Below are 22945 nucleotides of genomic sequence, written 5' to 3'. Positions count from 1 at the left end.
TTAGGTGAATTCTGTGGTCCACTATGCCTTCTGCTACATGGATGATGTATGTTTCTTTAATACTACGTTTGAAACCAATTTCACTCGCCTGTCCACCGTCCTGATGTTTTTTCGCTGTGCTCTCTTCAGCTCAGCTCGTTGAAATTTCCTTTGGGCCCGTGAAATCTGCATTACAGTGGCTGAAAGGGAAAGTGTGTTGAACGCGCCGGCTCGCGCGCGCCCCTTTGGGAGGAAACCGCCAGGTGGCGCTGACACACGCTTGCACGTCTGCCGCGATGGCGGCTAGCAGCCGCAGTGCAACGGCGCTGCGTGGAATGCGATCGTCCGCGCACGCAGCCGAATATGCAGTAACAAAAAAAGAAAGCTTCGTAATATATATTCTGCTCGTGCATGGCGGCAAATGGCGATAGAGTGGCTATGCTAGCCCTTTCGTAATTGAAAGGCGCCAAGGTAACAATCCGATTGAGTGCACATCGATGGTAGAATGTAGCTTGCTTTAGACAATTTACTCCGGCTGACACCTTATCGAACGCAAAGCAAGAAAATTCCCAGTGGTAACTCGGAAGCAAACATTTTATTTTTTGACACATGCATTATTTATGTAAACAACTAATTTTTGAAGAGTGGCTCACATTCCGTTTAAAACAAACCATTCTCCGTCATCGATTATTTTTGCTGCGCGACGCACCTGAGCTGGTGCTTTTTTTCTCACAGGAAAAAAAAAAAATGTTTTAATTGTTCACAAACAGTTAAAACAGAATGTTGTCAACCTTATGTTATTCTCTAAGTGACGCGGCTGAGCTTCAGTGCTTCTTCTTTTCACGGGAAGACTCTCTTTGTTGACTGCCTTTGTGTAGAAGGAAAATGGATGACCAAAAATAATTTTGCAACTTGGTTGGTAAGGCTGGGCCATGCGGTGCACAGCCCAATATGACGTCGTTTTGTGCAGACAGTAGACAAGCTCTTCCAAGCTGTCACTGTGCAGCTCGTAACTGAACTACATCAACTACGTCTATACTAAATGAAAAGAAGAATGTAAGACATGTCGTCTGCACACTTGCAAAAAGTGCATTTTTTGACAATTTCCCGTGAAGAAATTGAAATAGTGCTGTTTAGATGGTATTGGCAAACTGTCAACTCCCCCTGGCAGAGATCCTGGGTGCGCTACTGGACTACAGGGTATTTACCCTGTCATGCAGAAGACTAGTCGCGAGTTGCTCATCTTTTCAGGGTAATCATGGTAGGGTAGCATTGCGGATTCAAAACGACAGACTGGTGGGCTAGTTGGTATGACATTATTTACACAGTAGCGCAGAAGCACACGGGCAGAGAAAGAAACAGACGGGACACAGCGCTAAGAACTGAGGTTTGTCGCGTTAGGCGCCTGTGTCAGCTGAACTTGCTAGGTTGATTTGTTTGTGTGTCTTCCATGTAGATTCCTTTTGTGTGGCGATATATATATATTTGTTCTCGTCCTATAAACACTCAGTTGTTAGCGCTGTGTTCTGCCTGTTGCTTTTACCGTCCGTGTGCTTCTGCGCTATATACTGTGTAAAAAAGCATTGTGGACTTCTTTAGCATGTGAGAAGCTTCTTCAACCTTCCCACTATCCAGCAGTGCGTCCAGTTCATGGTCTGCATCCTCAATGCTGAGGAGAAGTGTCAGATCGCCCCCTTCACAGTTGCCACTGCTGGGAGCTTTGACCAAATCGTAGAAACTAAAACAGTTCACGGTGAGCAAAAATTGGGCAGCAGTACGATAGTAGTATCCAGACACGAAACAGTGTTTTCGCACCATTAGTACACATATAGACTTGCTGCATCACAAAACGAAACGAACGTAACTTTCCACAGGTCAGGGCGGGCGGCGTCCCTGAAGCAGCAAAGCCGGCGCGACTCGCATCGGGCGATGTGTCAACGACAGCGCGTGCACCCTCGCGGTTCCCTACTGGCGGCTTCAATGCGCCCCGTAGTCACTGCGTGCCGCTCGTCACACTTCCCCATTCTAGCCACTGTATCTGTGTACTCGGCCAACTTGTTGATGCTGCAGGCGTGCAGCCAGACCCTGACAAAGTCTGCGCGGTTAGTCAGTTCCCTACTCCACGGTCGGCCAAGGATGTCTGCAGTTTTCTTGGCCTGTGCTCGTACTTCCGCCGTTTTGTCCAGAACTTTGTGGAAGTGGCCCCGCCCTCTCACTGGCCTACTCAAGAAGGACGTCGTTCTCACTTGGGGTCGTGAACAAGCGGACGCATTTCATCGCTCGTTGCCACCCTAAAGAACCCATCCGTTCTAGCACATTTCGACCCATCAGCCAGCAAGGACGTTCGTACCGACGCCAGTGGCCACGGTATAGGCGCCGTGCTTGCACAGCAGCAGCACAGCCTCCACTGCGTGGTCGCCTATGCAAGTCACCTTCTGTCGCCGTCGGAGCAAATTACTCCATCACAGAACGTGAGTGCTTCGCTCTCATCTGGGCCATCGCAAAATTGGGCCATCGCAAAATTCTGACCGTACCTGTATGGCAGGCACTTAGTTATCACAGACCACCATGCACTTCGTTCGCTTTCCTCGTTCAAGGACCCCACTGGTCACCTTGACCGTTGGGCACTCCGCTTGCAAGAGTACTCATTTTCTTTGTTTTACAAATCTGGACGGCTTCACCAAAACGCCGACAGCTTGTCGCGATGCACTGGAAGATGAACCTGGCACCTTCGTTCTGGCCATTACAGACTTCGTCCACATAGCTGACGAACAGCGCCGCGACTCATCTTTGCGGCCTATTATAGACGGTCTCAACTCACCACTGACCCTTCCCTACGGATGTTTGTGCTCCACAACGACACCTTACACCGCTACAACACCCGGCCTGATGGCGCTGAGCTCTTGCTTGTTGTTCCCGCGCATCTTTGCTCTACTGTTTTGCGCCAGCTTCACGATGCTGGACACCTAGGCGTGTCACGCACGTATGATCGCATCCATAAGCGCTTCTTTAGGCCTGGTCTCTACTGTTCTGTGCGACAGTAAGTTGCGGCTTGTGACCTCGCCAAAGACGCAAGACTCCTGCCCTTCTGCCTGCTGGCAGCTTTAGCCCCTCAATATCCCTGATGAACCATTTTTCCAGGTGGGACTCGATCTTCTAGGGTTTTTCCCCATGTCAACCACTGGCAATAGATGGGTTGCAGTTGCTATTGACTACACAACGCGGTACACTGTTACACAAGCACTTCTCACCAGCTGTGCTACTGATGTAGCCGATTTCATTCTTCACGACGTCATCCTGCGCCAAGGTGCTCCTCGTCAGTTAATCACGGACCGCGGCCGCTGCTTCCTGTCTAAAATAGTCGACGACATTCTTCGTTCTTGCTCGACCAATCACAAGTTCACCTACTGTGTACCATCCACAAATGGCCTTACTGAACGCCTCAACCGTACTCTCACAGATATGCTTGATATGTACGTGTCTGAGGACCACCGAGACTGGGACATTAACTTGCCTTTTGTGACCTTCGCCTACAACTCTTCTCGTTACGACACAGCTGGCTACTCACCTTTTATCTACTGTTTGGCTACGACCCACCATTGCCTATGGACACCATACTTCATCCTCACGCAGACACATCCTCTGCCTAGGCTTGTGATGCTCTTGCGCGTGCTGACATCGCCCGCCAGGTTGCCCGTGATCGCTTGTCGGCTTCACAGGTCAATCATAAATGTCTCTATGACCGCCGACACCGAGAGGTGAACTTCCCTCCAGGATCACTCGTCTTGCTGTGGTTCCCGTCGCGTCGCATTGGCCTATGCGAAAAACTCCTCTCCTGTTATACTGGCCCATACCGCGTCGTACACAAAGTCACTCATGTGACCTATGAAATCGCTCCGCTAAATCCTAAGTCAGCCTCTGCAACAATCGCGAGTGACATAGTCCATGTCTCGCGCCTTAAACCGTACCACTCTCGGCCGGGGCCCTAATCGCACTGGGACGGTGCTTCTGCTGCCGGGGGGTAATGTCACGAGTGGCGATCCTGTGGTCGGTGCTTGGACGATGACGACGACGACGGCGTGGCTTTTTGGCGTGCACGCGCTCTCCTGCACCATTGCTGTAGCATTGTGCGCCCTACCTTGTAAATATATCCATTGTATATATAATTTCCCCGGAACAATACGATGCCATTTCGTACAATTTCCCGGCGCCCACGTTCGCAATTGAGAATGCACAATATGACCCAATACAGTTACACTTCTTTACCGGTCAATACGTTCCCAGAAAAAGCAAATCTTTCGCACCAAAACATTCAGTATATTGCCAAACTGTGAAGGTATGATATGTTTTCCGACCACTAGATGCCATGCAAACATGAGAATGTGCAAGGCTCGCATGACCGAGAGCAGTAGGCGACCGCAAGGGTAGCTTCTCCACAGTACTCGCCTGCGCGTGTCATATGAAAATGCAACCACGCACTCGGTTTCCTATTCCGGTAGTACCAGCAAATCTCCTCGCGGGTCGCAGCCCGTTGCCATTCACAGCTATCGCCGCCAATCCACTGCGATAGGGCATCTTCACCAATCTGTTTCACAGCGCGTGTGGCGTGAAGCTTACTCCATGCTTTTAATAGGCGATAACCCAAGTGTGCCGCCGTTCCCAGCTGCAGGCTGTGCAAATGATGCTTCCCGTTTTGCTCTGGTGACATCGTGGCATCGTATTCTGGCGCTGCCCACCAGGTCAATTTCGTTCAGGTTTCCCATTTCTGTCTTCAAATGACTCAGGCCCCACAAACCCGACACGCGCCTCGTGCGACAATAATGCTGGCCGAGTGGGCATGTCAAAACTTCCTGCCCGAATGTTTTGCCTGAAGAAGCAGCTGATCCAGGCTAAAGTCAAGGAGCACCAATGTGAGCTTGCCGAAGCTGCAAAAACGACAATGCGTGTTTCGGCCTGCTTGGGCCCCACCAGATGAGCGTGTGTTGGCGTCTTGTACTGCAACGCTTTGCATTACGCAGATTTCATCTACAGTTTAGCCGAATTTCTTTTAATGACCTCGGATCGTACATTTTCCACGATCATTATGTTTCTTTTCTTGCATTCTTTTGCAGAGTGTATGAATGGAGTTCTAATCTATATGTACAACTCAATCTCGGTGGCCATGCTGAAGGCTATGAGCGAACATACTATAATTTTAAGTACAGTTATTCTTAAAATCATACAGCATTCACTCAATTTTGTCTGACACTTGTATCAAGGCATAGGGATAGAGATGACTCAGCAATTTTAACTTGCATTCACCTCTTAATCTGGCATCGAAGGAAAGAACAGTGCCAGTACATCAGCTGCTTACAAGAGTGTGCTTACCTAGAATCCAATGCTTTGGTGACTTGCTTCCTTGCTTCTGCCCTCTGCTTCTGTGGCAGTGCCTCAAGCCCCTGTATAAAACACAAGGAAACAAAGTGGCTTACTGTATTTACTCAATTATAGCAGGCACTTTTTTTCATGAGAATGTACTAAATAGTATAAGTTTAGTCAAATGAAAAATAAATTTGCAACAAAAAAGCAAAAGATGGCGCCAGTAGCCCGTAAGTTGGCGGACATGTTCCTGATAGTAGGCTGGATGTTCACTAGGCGGTAGCACCGTGCACATGCAGAAACACTGCCACAGGAACCGTGTAAAGATGGCCACCCCAATAGCAACTGGCACCAAAGAGGAACAGCGTTCTGTTACAGTAAAACATCGTTAATTCGACCCTCGTTAATTTGCAAAATCGGAAAATTCGGACTCGCCCTCAGGTACCGGCCGGCATATGCATTATTCAATCCAATCAAACTCTGGTTAAATAGGATATATTTGGCCGCACAACGGTCAATTCAGGCAACTTTCGGAGCTCGGGGAGCGAGGAGCAATGCAAGAGAGCAATGTCGGCGCTAGCATCCAACCAAAACGAAGCAGTGGAGTCCGCATTGCCATAGTCATCAGCGGAAATCGTGAATGACAGCAATGCCAGAACGCTTCGTGCCTATTTGTGCCTTTAAAGCCTTTATTCTTGCATTTACCCCCGCTGCAACGTGTTGCAACCACAATCGCTTTCCATGCAAATTCTGCAACGTGTTGAACAAGAAGGTGATGCCTTCCATGCAAGAATCGTCACCAGGGACAAAACCTGGGTCCACTATTGCCAACAAGAAACGAACAGAGCAAGTAAGGAATGCCACCATTTCTCATCACCCAAACCAAAGAAGTTGTGAACACAGCCATCAGCGAAAAAAAGTTATGCTGACCCTCTTTTGGGATGAAAAAGGCGTCATCTTGGAGCACTACATGTCGCAAGGTACCACTATCGCTAATGACTCATACTCTTACCTCATAAAAAATCGTCTACCGCCTGCAATCAAATCGAAACGATGTGGATTGCTGTCTAAAGGCGTCCTCTTGCAACATGACAATATATGGCCACATACAGCCTGTGTAACAGACCTGAAGTTTGAGTGTCCACCACATCTGCTCTAGGATTCGTACATAACCGAGCACAACTCTCTGGCATTTGTACCCCCTCCCTCATATTTCTGCCTCTAAAGACCAGCTTCCTTTATGTTAGACAAAAAAAAAAAAAAAAAAAAAAAAACACCCCACGTCAAGCAAGCGGACCAGAAACTTCTGTCAATTCTTGGATCCACATACCGCTCTGAGGCACGCTTCTCAAAAATGAAAGCGGTGAAGCAGAAACAGCATGCTACCCTTACGAATGAACATCTAGCCGAGCTGATCTGGACTGAAACCATGTCATTTGAGCCAAGCTTCAAGGTGCTTGCTTCATGAATGGGGAAGCACAATGCAGGGGCACAATGAGCAATCGCTGCATGAGTGTCATTCACTGTGACTACCAGCTTTGTTGAGCCATGTCCCCCTTTTTACTGCGAGTCTTGATTACACAGATGATTTTTTAATGGCTTTTTGCAAATGCCAATGTCAGAGATTCATGACGGGCCTCTGATAAGCATGCTACTGCCAAAGGGCATTTCTGCTACTGATGCCTGTAACTACTTTTGATTATTTCTGGATAAAATGCAACTTAATAACAATAACAAAATAACTAAGCCATGTACAAATTATCACTGTGAGCACAACAATTGATGTTCTGTTAAGCAGTCATACTACATGCTTAAAATATCTAGCTTCAGCACTGACCTGTACAACATGGACTGCAGATGGCAATCCCTGGGAAAACAGGATTGACAGCATCGTGTCACCCACGTCATCGTAGCCACCATCAAGGGAGTACAGGAGCACTGTTGAGTCAGCGACCTAGAGTTGTGAGCAAATACGGGTGAGTGAAAGCAACTGTGACATGTGCAAACAGCAAGTGAACGAAAACATTAAGACATCTAGAGTAATCTAGAGTGAACTATTTTCCTTCAGCACTACTTCCACTTAATAAAAGAAACAGGCATAGGTATCCTTACATCTAAGTTACGTGAAGCTCTCTTCAGTTTGCAACAATGTGACCCGTATGCACTTGTGTGTCGAAGAATTCCACACAGTCGCACAGCATTAAAGAAAGCTGCAAATCAAATATTGTTGCCAACCAGGCAGTAAAGTACACACAGAGGAGTAATGCTCTCAGAAAAGTCTGTGCCTGAACTGTAGCACTACACTCCATGTCACAGTGAAACGTGACTGTCATGACTGGCACAACAAGGTTTTTTGCTAAGGTGAAGACTGTTCAGCAAAGTAACAACGAAAGCCATGCTCTGCGATCACGACACGGAGATGCGTGACTCACCTTAGCAGCATCCAGTGTTGCGTACACATCCCCTGGCCTTGGAATCACGAAGGAGTATCTTTTCTTAAATCGTGGCAGACTGAAGGAAAAAAAGAAGGATCCTTAGAACAACTTCAGGGAATACAACTTGGAAGTGACATGCGTGATTGCTTCTGTACAGTAATGTGTATCAACTGGGAACTTCAATGTGAGACTCGAATGATAACTGTTAAAAAAAAAGGGAGTCATTTATCCTAATGTCCCAGCACATTGACATAGAAAGACACAATCCCTACCTGATGTGACAGTATCCCTGGCTGCTCTCACTGATGACCGCATCCTCGTCACAACTTTTCACGAGTTCGAGAAACTTTGCTGGGTCCTCGTTAGCGTGCAACGGGATGATCGCCTTTGGGGAAAAGTGAGACACGTAATTAAACACTGAATAAAAAAAAAAACGTAATTTATGAGCAGCCAGCTCTGAACAGCTGCCTCGCGATACTTACCGTAAGAAAAGGGGGTACTCCACTTCCTCCGAGCGACCTTTTCCTTTCGGTTGCTTCCTCTCGTTTCAGCTTTCTGAGTTGCTGAATCTGCAATCGGTGTATACGTAGTTAACAATCAGTCAAAAACACTATTTGGCGGCCGCTTTACGGAAAGCAAGAGCCCGACTGCTAATTCATCTAGATGCTGATAAAACCCGTGAAAACAAATAGTAACAAGCAGTTGTAACGATCGCGAGCCCAAGTTTTTGCCAGCTAGCTAATACGGGTTTCACACGGCCACCTTCGATCGCGATCAGATTTCTGGACTGCGATTTGCTCTTTTTCCCAGCTTGCGCATAGGAGTCAACTGCGATCGAGAAATTCTATCCCGATAGGGCTCGATCGTGATCGAAATTGTACCGTGTGACACCCGTATAAGGTAACGCTTATGTTGCCAGCAATGCACGTGAAAACTAGGTGTCACCGCGCACTGTCACCGGCGAAAGCTGTCATCCTGTCGACGACAAGTTCGCCACGACACGGTACTAGACGTGCCCGCATTTTTTTTTTAAACTGTGGCACGTGCGTATTCAAAAAAGAAAAGAAAAACGTAAGATCTGCGGTAGAAAACCTCTTCGATGTCACCTGAAAGGCGCTCCAAGACACCAAAGGGATAACGTGAATAGCGACACATTACAATTGACACTCACTTGATTCTTCCTCTCTTGCCTCTTCAGCTCGTGCTTGTTTTTGCGCGTGATAGCTTTGAGGCTAACCTTTCCTAAACGTGAAAAAACAACATCATCAGAACGACGAATAATCGCATGTACTTAGAGCGAAAGAAGCACTTCACAACGCAAGCCGCGCAGCAATGCTACATGAAAGCACATGGCCATACGTGCACCTGGGCGCAACAAACACACTGACACGCCTGTCGCAACGATTGAACAGATACTGAAGGCTTACCCCTACTCAGAGATTCCAGCGATCTGTTGCTTCTGTGACGACCATGTTTATGTGCCTTATTCTGCTGTTTGAAGGCGCCTGGCCTGTGCGCAACATTTTCGCTGGGCAGCGCCATGTTTGCCTCGAAACCAGCTGAAAACTGATTCAGCGCTTCGGCCTGAATGCGCACTGTAGTAACCAAGATTTAAATAAAAAAATAAATTTTGAAGCAACTACTCTAACACAAGTTCTTTAAAAATCAACAATATATATTTTACAATGCGATAATTATTTTTTGAAATGTTAATTGTTGTCACGTTCTTATACTGCCGAAAGGCAAATATCAAGACAGGGAGCTTTTAAAAATGGCGGCCGCTGCGTTACCTGCGGTGCCCGAGAAATTAAAGTCAGTGCTTCCTTACGTAAAAATAGCAACCGAGCATGACTCCAGAGACCCAATCATCGCCTACTGGTGTAAGTTCAAAGTTTTAAGTCATTGTCATCCCGAATGCATGCCTGCGGATAGAGAAGTGAGGAGGGGCGGGCCCTCGGAACCACAGGTTCGCGGTGTTGTTTGTCTTTTTAAATGCCACAAGATCACCGTTAAAGAATGACACTTTTCTGCCTAAAATGTGTGCTCCGCGGATTTGTTCTTTGGCATGTCTGAGTTCCGACTTTGTACTGGTGTGCGATATACGCACCAGACTTCACCAAGGTCTTGCTCTATTCCGGATGCTTGCGGTTCATGTTGACAGCTGCGGTCGCTACAGCTATCTCTCTGATATGTTTCGTTTCTCACTGCTACAGGCCGGCTCTATGCGCTGCAGACTGGTATGAAGGTTGACAGATCTTCCTCTGAAAGCAGGGGATTCCTCATGGCCTACATGGATTGGTTGGAGAAGGTATGCGAGTGTAGTTCTGGATAGAAAACACAATTATGACCTCTAGTAAATAACAGTGGTCGAACAAGCAATGTCGCTTTAGCGTTAAGCTTCTTGGACGTGTCTGTACGATGTCCGTTCAAGCTGACATTCCTTGGCTGTCCTGTTTCTCCCATAAATTGTTCGTGGCAGAACGGAATATTCCAGCATATACTCGCAAAATCACGTTAGAACTAATGCACGTAAAATTGACATATAATTTCGCGCAGATTTCTTGCTGCGCTTTTAACATTTGTGTCATTCTGAAGGTGTTTGCACATGGGACACAACAGGCTGTTATGTTATTTCGCTGTCATTAATTTCAAGCTTTCATCTTTCTGTGAACTTTTGTTTTTTGGGGATTATGACCACTAGTCTAGCGTGACCAATATTTCCGTCATCTTAACCTTACTACGGCGACTTTTCGTTCCTAGTACTGTGCTAGCCATCTAGCAGAGCTGAGAAATCTTCTTCGGAAGCAAACAAGAAGTGAGCTGAATTTGCATTTGCTGACTTGAGTGGTCGGCTCCAGGAACATTCCGTAATACTTGTGCAGGAAAAAGCCAAGAGGAAAGACGAAGAAGCCATCACAAGCGACGTCGTTGCCCAGGCACACATTGAGACTAGAGCGCTGAAACTATTTCTTTGGGCAGATGGTGAGGACAGGGCAGCACGCTTTAACAAGTATGTGCTCTTCATTTCATACCAGCCTTAAAAATTATCGTTTGTCTTGCAGCAGTGTTGTCAGCTAACTTTGGCGGTTTATTTTACTTTGCAGGAATGTCATCAAGGCGTTCTACACAGCTGCATACCTTTTTGATGTGCTCACAACGTTTGGAGAACTAACAGATGAGGTATATCCATGTTGGTCTCTCTCGGGGCACAGCTTTGGTTGTTTGCAGAATCTATAACTGGGGTGGGGTAGATATATATTTTTTTATATTCTGATAAAGCAACACGACTGCTGCAGATAATAGATTTCTTTTTTTCTTTAGCCCCTGTTTAACCTCCAACTGAAGTGTGGGGGTAGAATTGGAAAGTCAAGGGCTTCATATTAAAATGAATAGCTTTCTATGGCTCTTTTGCACATTTCCGGAGGGGGGGTTCAGTGTTTACCGCAACTGAGTTGCGGTGCATATTCGTCACTGAATGACAACTATTATAGCTCTTTGAGACATACAGCCGTTACAGATGAGCTGGTTAATGGCTCTGCTTCATATCAAATTTCACAATGAAACAAAAAATGCCAACTAAATATCCTCACTGCAACAAATATGCACCTTCAAGTGCATCAGTCCTTTATTAAAACGAACAGCTCTCTAGAAGCATTCAGCTATTTGCTTACATTGGCAATCGTCATCAATGTTTTATGCACAGTTTTTTTGCTCAAGCAATTGCCATTTAAAACGCCTCCAACTGCCACAGCTCAGTTGGAGGCTGTGTTTGAAACATGCATTGCTCAAAAGGTATCTTCCACTTTTAGATTCTTTTACTTTATCAATAATATGATAAATCCAAATTTACCCTCTCCTATGATCACTGTACTCGTAAATTTCACTTTCTTTGATTTCCCGTCCCATGAGTGGCTGTGGTGTTATTGCTACCGAGCACGAGGTCGTGGGTTAGATTTCCGACTGTGGCTAAATTTCCTAGCTAAATGGGCAATACACATCGAGGCTAAGCGAAATCAACACCAACAACAATATATATATATTTTTTTCTGGAATTGAGAAAACCAGGCAGCCAACTGGAGGTGAGCTTCACTTCAAGCCACCTTTGGCTTTGTTTGGAATTTGTAGAGACAGTGCTCGTGATGTGTGAACCATGGGTGTACATTTCATTTGTTTTACATCACGTGTGTAAAGCCACTATAACCGGAGATCTTGCATCGATCCGTTTCCTTTCTTTGACACGCTTTCAAAAGAAAGCGAGTCATGTGTCAAATTCCTTCTTCCTCGACTTGTGTTCCTGCTCTAAGCTAACAAATGATGCTTGCTGCCTGTCATGTAGTGTTGGCCGAAGACATTTAACCAGAAGCTTTGTACTCAATACCGAAACTCGGTAAGAAAAAATTATTTTTCTGGTATGTTGCTCGTAGGCAACGCTTGTCAATAAAGGGTTAAAGAACCTGAAACAGTCCAAATTAATACAAAGACCCCACTATGGCATCTCTCATAAGCTAAGTTTACATGAATGTGACAGTAGCATGTCACCTTGTTTAGCGCAAAAGGGCAATTATTATGCGATGGCATTTATATGTGACGCCCTCATTGGAAACAAATCGGAGCCCGTACACATTCTGATGTTCACTGCTGCTGTGATGCTTTGTTAGCGAAAGTGATTTCATTTTGCATCTCTTGTTTTTAATAATTCGAGTCAGTCTTTGCATAAGTAAGTTGTATGCTCAGCTTGTGGGGTAGAAAGTGACTTGGGCTGGTGTAATCTAAGTATTTCTTTTCTTCGATTCTGTTTCTTAATCAGCCATCAGTTCACGGCCGGCCTATCTCAGTGATGACATGATCAGAACACTGCTTCAGTCACTGAGGAAAAGCGTGAAAAGGAATAGCATTGGAATAGACTTGTTACATCATGCTGGCCTTGGAGGCAGCTTAGTGTGTGAGAGTTCATAGGGAAAGCTGTGCTAAACACTTTGCCAACAGGTTTCCAACCATCGGAAGTATGCAAGATGGAAGGCAGCATACATTCACCGATGCCTCAAGAACGGTGAAGTACCAGTTCCAGGACCTCTGAAGGGCGAAGATGAAGGATTTGAAGAAGATGCTGGTGGTATGGTCATTCATCACAACCAGCGAACAGCATTACTGAAAAGTTTACTTGAAGTAATTTAAGTTCGGAAATGTCTAATATATTAACCTTGTTTGCTTTACCATTACTTCTGTCAAGTCAACAGCACTTGTCAGTTTTTCTCACGTTTGAGTGTAATTGTGTAATTTGTGCCTAAAAGAAGTTTTGTAAGAAATGGATATAATTTTCTTTTCTTTGATGTTCTGTGTCTACTCACTTGGTTACACCACGAGTACCAAATTTTCTTCAGGAATTGGAAGTAATATTATTCCACTAGGGCTAATACTGACACGGTCTTTCTAAAATGGCCGTTTATCCTGTGGTATGGAAGGTTGTTAACAAAACACTTAGTATACTTATAAAGGCGATGCAGGAGTCGCAATGTTGTTGGTTCTTGTGTGCCTAAGTCTCGTCCTTGTTCCGCGGCACACTTAAAGTAGATTGGTGATGATGAGTCACCATGCAGCTTTTTAAAGCTTGCATACTCTGGGGACATCTTGGGTTAGGATTGTTGATACAATCTTGTTGACCTTCTCAGCTATTCGTTGCAGCCCAAACACTTTGTGTAGTCCAAAGGGAGGATTCAGCGGCGCTAGATCAAAATTTTCTTAGATGTAGTGCACTAATTCAGGCCTTCATCCTCTAGTAGACTTAAAATAGGGTGATGATGTAGTAGTAGTAGTAGCAGTAGTACTGAAGACTTGCATCAATCTCATGACATTATGGGTTTGAATTCTTTGATGAAACACTGTTTGCCCTTGTCAGCTGTCGGTGGCAACCCAAGCCCTTCAAATGGACCAACTGGAGCAGTGGGAGGCAGCGACGGCTTTCCACCACTCCCTCCAGGGTTTGCAGTCGGAGGTGCCACTGCTTCTGGATTCTCGGAGCCCGGTCCCAGCAGTGCCCGGTCATCTTATGGTGACCATCAGCCTATGCCGTCATCTCTTCCTGTTCCCACCCCAGGGTCTCAGGCCCCCCCTTCTACACCCAGCGGTTCCACGCAGCCTTCACCATCAGTAGCCCCGATTGATGATATTCGGGCTGCAAGTAAGCACTTTGCCATACTATTTTAGAGGGGCACTGAAACACTTTGAACTTAAGGAGTACTGACGGTCATGTTTTTTTAGACTGTTCATTTTTTGGGGTTAGAATGAAGTTCAGGGAGTCCTGCATAGAAAAAATACTGGCCATAATTAATTGCATATTGTTGGCTTTTCTACAGACAGTTTCAGTTTTGTTTCTTCTCTGCCGTGACATCATGGCACAGAATGTAGTCATGTGGGAGCATGACATTGCAAGGTTTTGACACTCCCTCTAACTCGATTGGTTGTCTGCTATGCTGGTACATCAGCCCTCACAAGTGGCAGCATAGGAGGTGACTGAGCGAGTGTCGAAATGTCCTGCCCCTACGTGACCACCTTGTGCGTCATGTCACGACACAAACTCCTGGAGAACGAAAGTGAGGCTGGCCATAGAAGAACTATTATATTGAATTATTTAGGGTGTTCTGAGGTTTGTCAGTATTCTTTCTAGGGTTTAGATGTCTAGGACCTCCATTTAATGCAAGAAAAAAAGGAATAGTTGTAAATGTTCAGTGAAACAAACTCTTCCGAACTGTAGACAGTATTGTCGTGAACATGCAAACCAAATATTCTGCTGCTTGGCAGCAGGGAACCTACTATCGCGCTTTGATAGATTGAGTGCTCTCTTGCAGCTTCTGCTCTTTTTCATCTGTATGTTAGTCAGCAGTGATGTTCCAGCAAGTGCAATGGCCCATAAACAACTGCCATTGAGCAATTATCCATAATCATGAACTACTCTCTGCCATAAGTTTGTGCACAATGCATCCTGCCCATCCTGTCAACAGTCCTCTGTTGCTCTTGGGCACATTTGTCAAACACCAGCCACAAAAGGTTACCACAGGTGCACTCTGGAAAGAATAAAAGGGAGGGGGGGGGGAGGGGTATGTTTTGCTGTGGGCACCGCCCCAGCTCTGAGGAACCGATGAGTCGAGGAGAAGTGGGGAAAGTAAACATTGCACTCTTCATATCTCTGTTCATATGGGGCCCGTTTCAAGAATTTCTTCAGAAATGTAAAGAGCGGTCCACTGTTAAAGGGAACACCGGAGCTTGTGGAGCCTGCTTGGTGCCACCGCCGGCCGGCAGCTCCAATGAGCATTGTGCAGGCGCAGTGAGCACTGTGGGTGATGCTCTTTCGTCGTCTGCTACCATCTGCTGCCGCGCTTCGGGTCATCATGAAGCAAGCAGCTCACATTATTTGTATATGAAAGCAGCCACTTTCCTTCTAGCTGGAAGGAAAGTGACTGCATCGATTTGTATTTGGATAAATTCCCTAAACATCAGCAGCCATGACACTGCCGTCTTTTGTTCGCCTTCTCTTTTCAGAAAGATTTGTCTGCTTCAAAACCACTTCAAAAAAATGCTTACTGTGCACATCGATTCCCATGACTCAACGATAGCTTAAGTGATAGCTCTTTAAATGCACTTGTGGATTCTTTGTTCACTGCAGCAACTCGAATATGCATTAGTACAACTGAGATGGGCAATACACATGAAGTATTATCTACTATAGCTGTGCCACAAACAGACGTCCGTAAAAAAATTATGTTTGTCTTGTAACGGCAAAAATACCTGCATGTTAGTATTTTGCCTCGTCTAATTTTCTTTCAGCTTTGCAACGGCTGGCTATCAGAGTGTGACCATGCAGTTACCTGCCAACATTAAAAAGGCGTAACCAGCTTGCTTCACTACTATCCGAAGCGCGGCAGGAGACGGTAGCAGACAATGAAATAGCACTGTACGCACCGTTCACTGCTCCTGCGTGAAACTTGTTGCAGCCGCTGGCTGGCAGTGGCGCGGAGCAGACACCACGCGCTCCGGTGTTTCTTTAACAGTGGAATTTCGTTGAGACGATCTTAACGGGAACCAGAAAAAGAATGCATCATCCTGAAAAATTTAGTACACAGAATCGTATCAACGAGGTTCCATTGTATTCCTTGAGAGGCATTGCAGCTAGTACAGCATGTTGCTTTGTATTAAAAAAAAAAATTGTGCTTCGGGGCCCCTTGAATATGTGCATGTGTCAGTGATTACAGGGTCATATGCAGTGGGTGGCTATTTGCCCTCCAATCCTGTGCAGCTTTGTGAAAGTGCGAAGCCTACCCAATCATTTGTAATCATATGCGATTTCGTATGCTATAACTACAGTATTTTCTTACAATGAAGCTTGAGAACGGGCTGTGCATTAGACCTGGGGGCACAGTAAAATTGAGCAAGTATGGTAATTACAGTTATCCCTCATTTTACAGAAATTCCTTTGGTTACTTTTCTTGAAGTGTTTAGTACTCCTGATCGCAGTGCTGCCATACTCCAACCTAGTATGAAATGCAAAATGGGATATTGGCAGAGGACTGTTTGGTGCAGCATCCACAATGGCTCTTCGGGTTTCTTCGCACAAACCTGGAAATGCAGAGAGTGCTGTGAAGCCAGCTCCTTGGGACTAAATGTACCACTTGATGATAACCGATAGACGAGGCAGAATTTTTTCACTGTTGCATTGTCACTATTGAGTGCAGCTTCATTTCAATAAACCCTTTACGACTTTGTACTCTGTCGGATTATACTGCTTATAATGAAGTCCACAAACTATCCTGATGACTTTGCACTGTAGTTCCTTTGTTCAACTGTTTTTTATTTATTTCTGTTTTTCCAGATGGGGTGGCTTTGAACTCTGAAGACTTTCTCAAAGCTCAGAAGTACTGCAAGTTTGCCGGCAGTGCGCTGCAGTACGAAGACGTTCCGACAGCGATTGAAAACCTGCAGAAGGCGCTCAGGTTGCTTACCACAGGCTCGGAGGGACCCTGATGGCTCTGTCTTCGGGACCCGATGACACAACCTTGTGACGCTCCCTTGCCACCTGAACACCTAGCATAGGATGGTCCCCGCCCTCCTCTTCAAACTGTCCCTCAGCGTCCCGCTATGTCTGGTGCAAAGTCATTTTGTGTCTGTGTTTGTAGCCACCTTAGAGCTTGCTTCTACTACAAGAGCTTGGCGCTCCCACGTCGTTAGACGGGATGCATCTCTCCTGTTTTTTTTTTTTGTTTTTTTTTTCTTTTGCTTTCTCTGCAGTGGGCGGACAGAAGTTGTAAGGCATTCCTGCATGCAGCCAGCGCACAGCTAGTTCTTGTCAAAGATGATGTGGAGATTGGAGAGCAATGATCTGGCCAGCGACTGTTGCTTCATATTAGCTATAGGCAGGTAAACTCAAGCACCTGTGATAGCATGTATGTGTTATCGGAGGTTTACATAGACAGCACCTTTATTTGGCAGGCTGCTCTACTTTATCTAAATTGTTGTGCGTGCAAATGAATTTTGTTGGTTTGCTTCGACCGGTTTGTGGTTTATTATTCAGCTGGTATTGGTCAAGTGTTCATTGCTCACATGTTTGGCCAGTTTGAACATGATTGCTATGTTGCACTTGTTGATCTCGCTTGACACAAAGTTTTGATGCGCCACCTTTTTATACTAGATGAAGAGCTTATAGTGAACACACTAAAATTAGGCTTGAGTGAGTACAGAAGAGGCTGAAACATGGATGATAACACCTGCAATGTTACTTTGAAATGATTAGCTTTGGCTTTCAGTTGTCTACTGGTGTTTCTGTAATCTTGCTAAAGAGAGTAAGGTGTTTGAGGAGATGTCTTAGGCCTTATAAGTTAGATTAGTGAACTATTGCAGCATCTTTAACACTGTTAGTATCTAGCAGCAACAGAAAAAAAACTCCGATTAGCCACTAGGCTCTTTATTTTTTATGTTTAGTGAATACAAGCGGCATGCTGGCATGCTTTCATTGGCTATATAATTCATGTAACGCAGCTTTCAAGGTTCAAGCAGTTCAAAGTGTGTAGAAGTTAAGGAACTCTCGTCACTTTTCTGCTTTTTGCTACTACTATTTTAATACTGGAGACATTTTCTGATGCTAAGGAAAATTAGTTGTATTAGCAAAGCTATATGTGATGCACGTCTTTGATGAAGGAGAAACTGTAGTGGCACTTGTGAAGGGGGGGAAAAAGAAAAGAGTGTTGTCTGCCGATCCGAACATATCGAGGTAATTTATTTTCTTAATTTTCTGTGCTTGCCTGTGCCTACATTTTCGCACTGAATGGTTGAAAAACAGTTTTATTTGGATGCTTTATTCTTGCGAGGTATACATTGACTCAGAATGAACAAGTGAGTTGTGCCGGAGAAACAGAGTGTTGTTTAAAAAAAATGTATCTTTGGGAATTTTTCTTCCTTTCTGAATAAACTGTGTAAGCACAGGTTTTCTATGTGGTTGTGCGAGTTCTTTCCTGTGATAACTCACAGTCATAGTATAAACATTGTGAAAAGGGCAGAGCAATTACCAGATTTGCGCAAATAAAATAGTAACAACAAGACCAGGAAAAAAAAAAAAAACTTAAGCTAGATCTATGCAGGTTCTTAGTCTGCATACGTCAAGAACAGCACCAGATAAAAGCAGACCCCTAAATGCTTGGGAATGTCCAAATGCAATCAAGAGTCCTTGCAGGTTTGTTGAGGAGACACTAAAGGCAAAAATAATTTGAACTGTATTTGTAAATTGTGTTTCTGCAGTACAAAAAAGCTGCCCTTATTGTGATGAGAGGCTGAAAAGCCAGAAAAGGCGCAAAAATAAGACGGGTGGCGACGTCCTTTTGAATTTTCTGCGCCAGCTCTTCATGACTTCACAGATTTTGACCTGGTCTAATTAGGTCTTTGTCGGTAAAGACGGACTATATTGTATTCTAAAAGAAGCAAAGACTGAAGCTCGCAAGTTTCTGAAAGTTTAACTGCGCCACTAATCCCTATTGCAAGAAAATGCTTTAAAATCTGGAAGGTCACGCTCAAGTTCCAATGTTGGCGTTTCAGAGCAAAATTTAAAAACGAAGAATGGTCTTTGTTTTTTATTTATTTTTGGTGATCAACTTCCTTTTGTGTGCATTGCCTAAAAAATTGTCCCTGCACGTGTTGAAGACTGGAAGGTGGCTGCGACAAGACGTGGTTGAGCTCTTCGCAGACAGATGGCTCTGAGTACTATTGTATATCAGAGCTATTCTAATTGCTTTGGGATTATAAGGACATCTAACAGTAAGTGTAATACAACAATACATGCGAGCTTAGGATCAAGCCTTTTGTCATACAGCAATGAGCAATATCCGTTATCAACTGCACGTGCGTTGGGCTGCATGAGGACGCGCGTCATGACGGGGGATCGCCATTGCATTTTTGAAAGCAAGGTCTAGCCGACTTCAGACGGATTTGGCGTATCTGCAGATCTTGTAACCACTTCTGGAAAGAAACGGTCGGTTCGATGACTTGTAGATGTCATATGAACATGTCAATGATATTGAATGATACCTTGTCATGCAGTGAATAGTCACCAACTAAAGGTATAATGATTAAAAAAAAAAACTCGAGTGTAAGTAGCGTAAACAGGGTGGCATGTGAGTCATTGTCTACTTCTGCCGTGCCGCCGCCAAGTGCCACCTAACTTGACTGCCGCGCCGTCCGCCAGATGGCGTGGTGCTCGCTGCCGACCCTACTTCCTGTTGCGGAGGAAGTGACGATTACGACGCTATAGCGCGCTCGAGCAATGGCTTGACGAGAGGCGTACGCTGACGAAAGACCGCAGGTTGTGCCTCCGGGATCGCAACAGACGCCGCTATAATCTCGGAGGTAGGGCCACGTGATTTAGGTTTGTAGCGGCAAAGTAGAGGAGGCGCTGGTAGCGGCAGCCGTACCCTGGTGGAGAGGAGGAACGAAGAGAGGGGAAACGTTATTACGGTGTCCCCTTTCGTGGTAGACAAATATTTTTTGTATTGTGGTTTCACGATCTTTGTCCTTCTTTTTATGTGGTCGTGGTTGATTATAGCATGTGCAGTATGTACACCAGGCTATAAGAGGATCGCGCTTGACCACCACCCGCTACATGCATTCAGGGGTTTATCCAGAATTTCGATTTGGGGGGCGGGGGGGGGGGGTGAATACGAATTTATTGGTTATGCCTTTTTTGAGTGAGAGGCGGGTGGGGGGGAGTTCAAGGGGTTAGCGCTCTTTTTACCACGTTGCATTTGTTCTCTTTATTTAAGGCTGTACGCTTTTTTTAACAAATAGTACGTGACTGAGCAGCTGCTAATTAGCAGAAGTACACTAATTCACCTTTTAAACAAGTCTTTATTAAACCACATGCTGCAAGGGAGTTCGTCCTTGTTGGTGCATCTCAAGCTGATGATGTAGCGCAAGAAATACTGCTACGAAGGTCTAGAGGGACAGGCGGGCAAGATAGGCACGCACGAACGAACGCTGTATAGAAGGCCAAAATGTGTGCTTCGTTTTGCGGGATTATAAATTCAATACTATATTTAAACACCCCTGACATTCTATCACCACGTTTGAAAATTGCAAGAACATAAGGGACAACGTTTAGAGTTTTCATCTGATATTGCACAAAGTTTATTTCTGTGCAGAACAAAGTCAAGCAAGTTTTTATCTACAAGTCTTGATAGAACAAAGTGCAGACGTTTTCAAAACTAAGCATACTGTAGCGAAGGATACGAACGCCATAGTGGGTCATGCTCTCCAGCCCTTTCTAGTGGGTCGATCCCTCCTGCGCTCTCCTCAAAAAACGCCGCTCGTGCTGAGATCTCGGGCCTTGAACTAACGGTCGGTCCAAAAGGCTGGTGCCTAATAAACGCCTTTACAAGTGGTGGAGGTGCTGGGTACTGGCTGTGCGGAGGGACAGTCCAGAAAGGGGCGTCGTGACTTTCCGAAGTAGGCGGCAAAGCTTAGCGTCCATAACACATACGGCGGCTCCAGTGTCCACGAGTGCAGATGCGCGAACACCGTCAACAAACACTTCGATCACATTTGAAGGATTGCGTTGAGGACTTTCACGTTTCGACGGCGCCGCAGCCCTTGCCTCTTGGACTGCGACGATAAGTTTTCCTCGTCCCGAGTTACGGGACGGGGTCGCATCGGCGACACTGAGCGACGGCGTGGAGACGGTGAACGGCGGGTAGTTGGGCCCCTTCCACTGACGTCGGCTGGAAATCACTGGGCCATTGTGGCAGTCGACCACCTATATACCGAAACTACCGCCCTACCGGCAGCTACAGCGCGCGATGTTGCCTCCTTCTTGCTTCGACGATTCATCCTGCGACATGGGCCACCCCAGGAACTGCTTAGTGATCGCGGACGTGTCTTCCTGTCCGAAGTAGTTGAAGCCATTCTCAAGGAGTGCCACGTTGTTCATCGCACAACTGCGGCGTACCACCCCCAAACCAATGGCCTTACCGAACGCTTCAACCGTACCCTCGGGGACATGCTTGCTATGTACGTCGCCTCCGACCATACTAATTGGGACGCCATTCTGCCCTTCGTCACTTACGCCTATAACACCGCTACTCAGAGCACCATTGGCTTTTCACCTTTTTTCCTACTGTACGGTTGGCACCCGTCGCACACCATCGACACAATTCTACCGTACCGGCCGGATGCATCCGAATGTGCGCCCATTTCTGACACGGCAAGACATGCTGAAGAGTGCCGCGATCTCGCACGGGTCTTTACATCCAGTGACCAAAAGCGCCAGAAGAGCACACGTGGTGACACCACTTCTGCACCCACCTTCCTTCCTGGAGCGCCTGTGTGGCTCTCGGTTCCTTCCGCTACACCTGGTCTCTCATCCAAACTAGTGCCCAAGTATGAAGGCCCCTGCCGTATCGTCGAACGCGCATCTCCCGTCAACTACGTGATCGAACCAGTTGAACCTTCTACGGACATGCGCCGTCGTGGACGCGACATTGTCAACGTCAAGCGCCTCAAGACCTACTATGACCCACTCATAGTGACCAGCTGTTAGGTCGCCCGACGGCTCCCTTTTCGCTCCCGGGGGTGATTGTAGCGAAGGATACGAACGCCATAGTGGGTCATGCTCTCCAGCCCTTTCTAGTGGGTTGATCCCTCCTGCGCTCTTCTCGAAAAAAAAAAAAAACACCGCATATCCACGGGGTGAATGATGATGAGTGGGCGAAGCTCCGGAGGGAATCATCGGTAAACCGTGAATCTTCCGTGTAATTCGCCCAGTCTCGCCGCACTAAATCGAACGATTGACTTCCACCAATGACACGCGCCATTTGTGACGTCATTCCTATTTTATAACAGCGCCCTTCATTATAATTGCACCATCTCCCGCTTAAGGGGACGCTAGCACAAACGCGTTAGAAACGTGCAGTACTCTAAGGGGAAGAGGCCACAGCGTCTTACGCAGCCGTTTACACATGCCGGAACATGCACCGCGTTTGCCGACGCCATCAGCGTTTATGAATACGGGGGTAAGGCGGAGAGGCCACGGCGTCTTACACCAGCTTCTTGCACGGGCCGTAACGCGCTAGCACAAACGCGTTAGAAACGCGCAGTCTTTCGTTAATGTTGGGTATTTATTGCCATCTAGGTGCGTCTGTCCATGTGCGCTTCGTGGCGTAGTGGTTAGCGCCACGCGTTCAGAAGCGAGGGGTCCCTGGTTCGATTCCGCTACGGCCAGAACTCTCGGAATTTTTTTTCTCATAAAAGTAGACGTGGCTACCTACTACGACGACTACTACTACAGAGGAGGGACAGACCCACACCCTAAGGAGCTTCGCCCCTAAAACGCCGCTCGTGCTGAGACCTCGGGCCTTGAACTAACGGTCGGTCCAAAAGGCTGGTGCCTAATAAACGCCTTTACAATACTAGCATTTTGCACGAGAACAAACTGAGAAGAAAGAAAGAAAAAGTTGTCGCAGTTTCACCTGAAAGGCGAAGCATCAATTGCGATAGCAAATTTGTAGAGAGCTATACGGAGTAATGATAGTAGCTTTATCAGCTGTATAAACTTGAACATGCAGCAGCACCGGCAACACGCAGAACTGTTGTCGACGCCCTCAGCGTTTTGCCCCCGTTCGGACAAAATGCGTGCGGCGTTGGTG

General features: G+C 46.2%; 2 protein-coding genes across 5 annotated transcripts in view; both read left to right on the top strand.

The window, feature by feature from the left end:
• LOC119461172 (vacuolar protein sorting-associated protein VTA1 homolog) overlaps positions 1-18244 on the top strand; it is a 99798-nt gene extending 81554 nt beyond the window's left edge. Inside the window, exon 8 of one of the 4 annotated variants that reach the window (XR_007468206.1) lies at positions 18177-18244. The gene's annotated coding sequence lies outside the window, so the exon portion shown is untranslated. Of the gene's footprint in view, positions 1-17638; positions 17717-17751 lie in introns of those variants that run through there. The other 3 variants (XR_007468208.1, XR_007468207.1, XR_007468209.1) reach the window with 3 other exon arrangements.
• LOC119461166 (vacuolar protein sorting-associated protein VTA1 homolog) lies at positions 9533-17591 on the top strand. The gene is made up of 7 exons (XM_037722387.2): positions 9533-9652; positions 9986-10080; positions 10655-10782; positions 10877-10952; positions 12759-12885; positions 13669-13950; positions 16636-17591. Exons 1-7 carry the CDS (start codon positions 9544-9546, stop codon positions 16785-16787), a joined length of 969 nt encoding a protein of 322 aa, XP_037578315.1. The 5' UTR covers positions 9533-9543; the 3' UTR covers positions 16788-17591.
• Positions 18245-22945: the final 4701 nt, after the last annotated feature.

Source organism: Dermacentor silvarum, chromosome 8, assembly GCF_013339745.2.
Source record: "Dermacentor silvarum isolate Dsil-2018 chromosome 8, BIME_Dsil_1.4, whole genome shotgun sequence".
In the NCBI taxonomy this organism is placed as follows: Eukaryota; Metazoa; Arthropoda; class Arachnida; order Ixodida; family Ixodidae; genus Dermacentor; species Dermacentor silvarum.
Note: the sequence above shows the minus strand (reverse complement) of the source record. Positions and strands in the feature narration are given on the sequence as shown.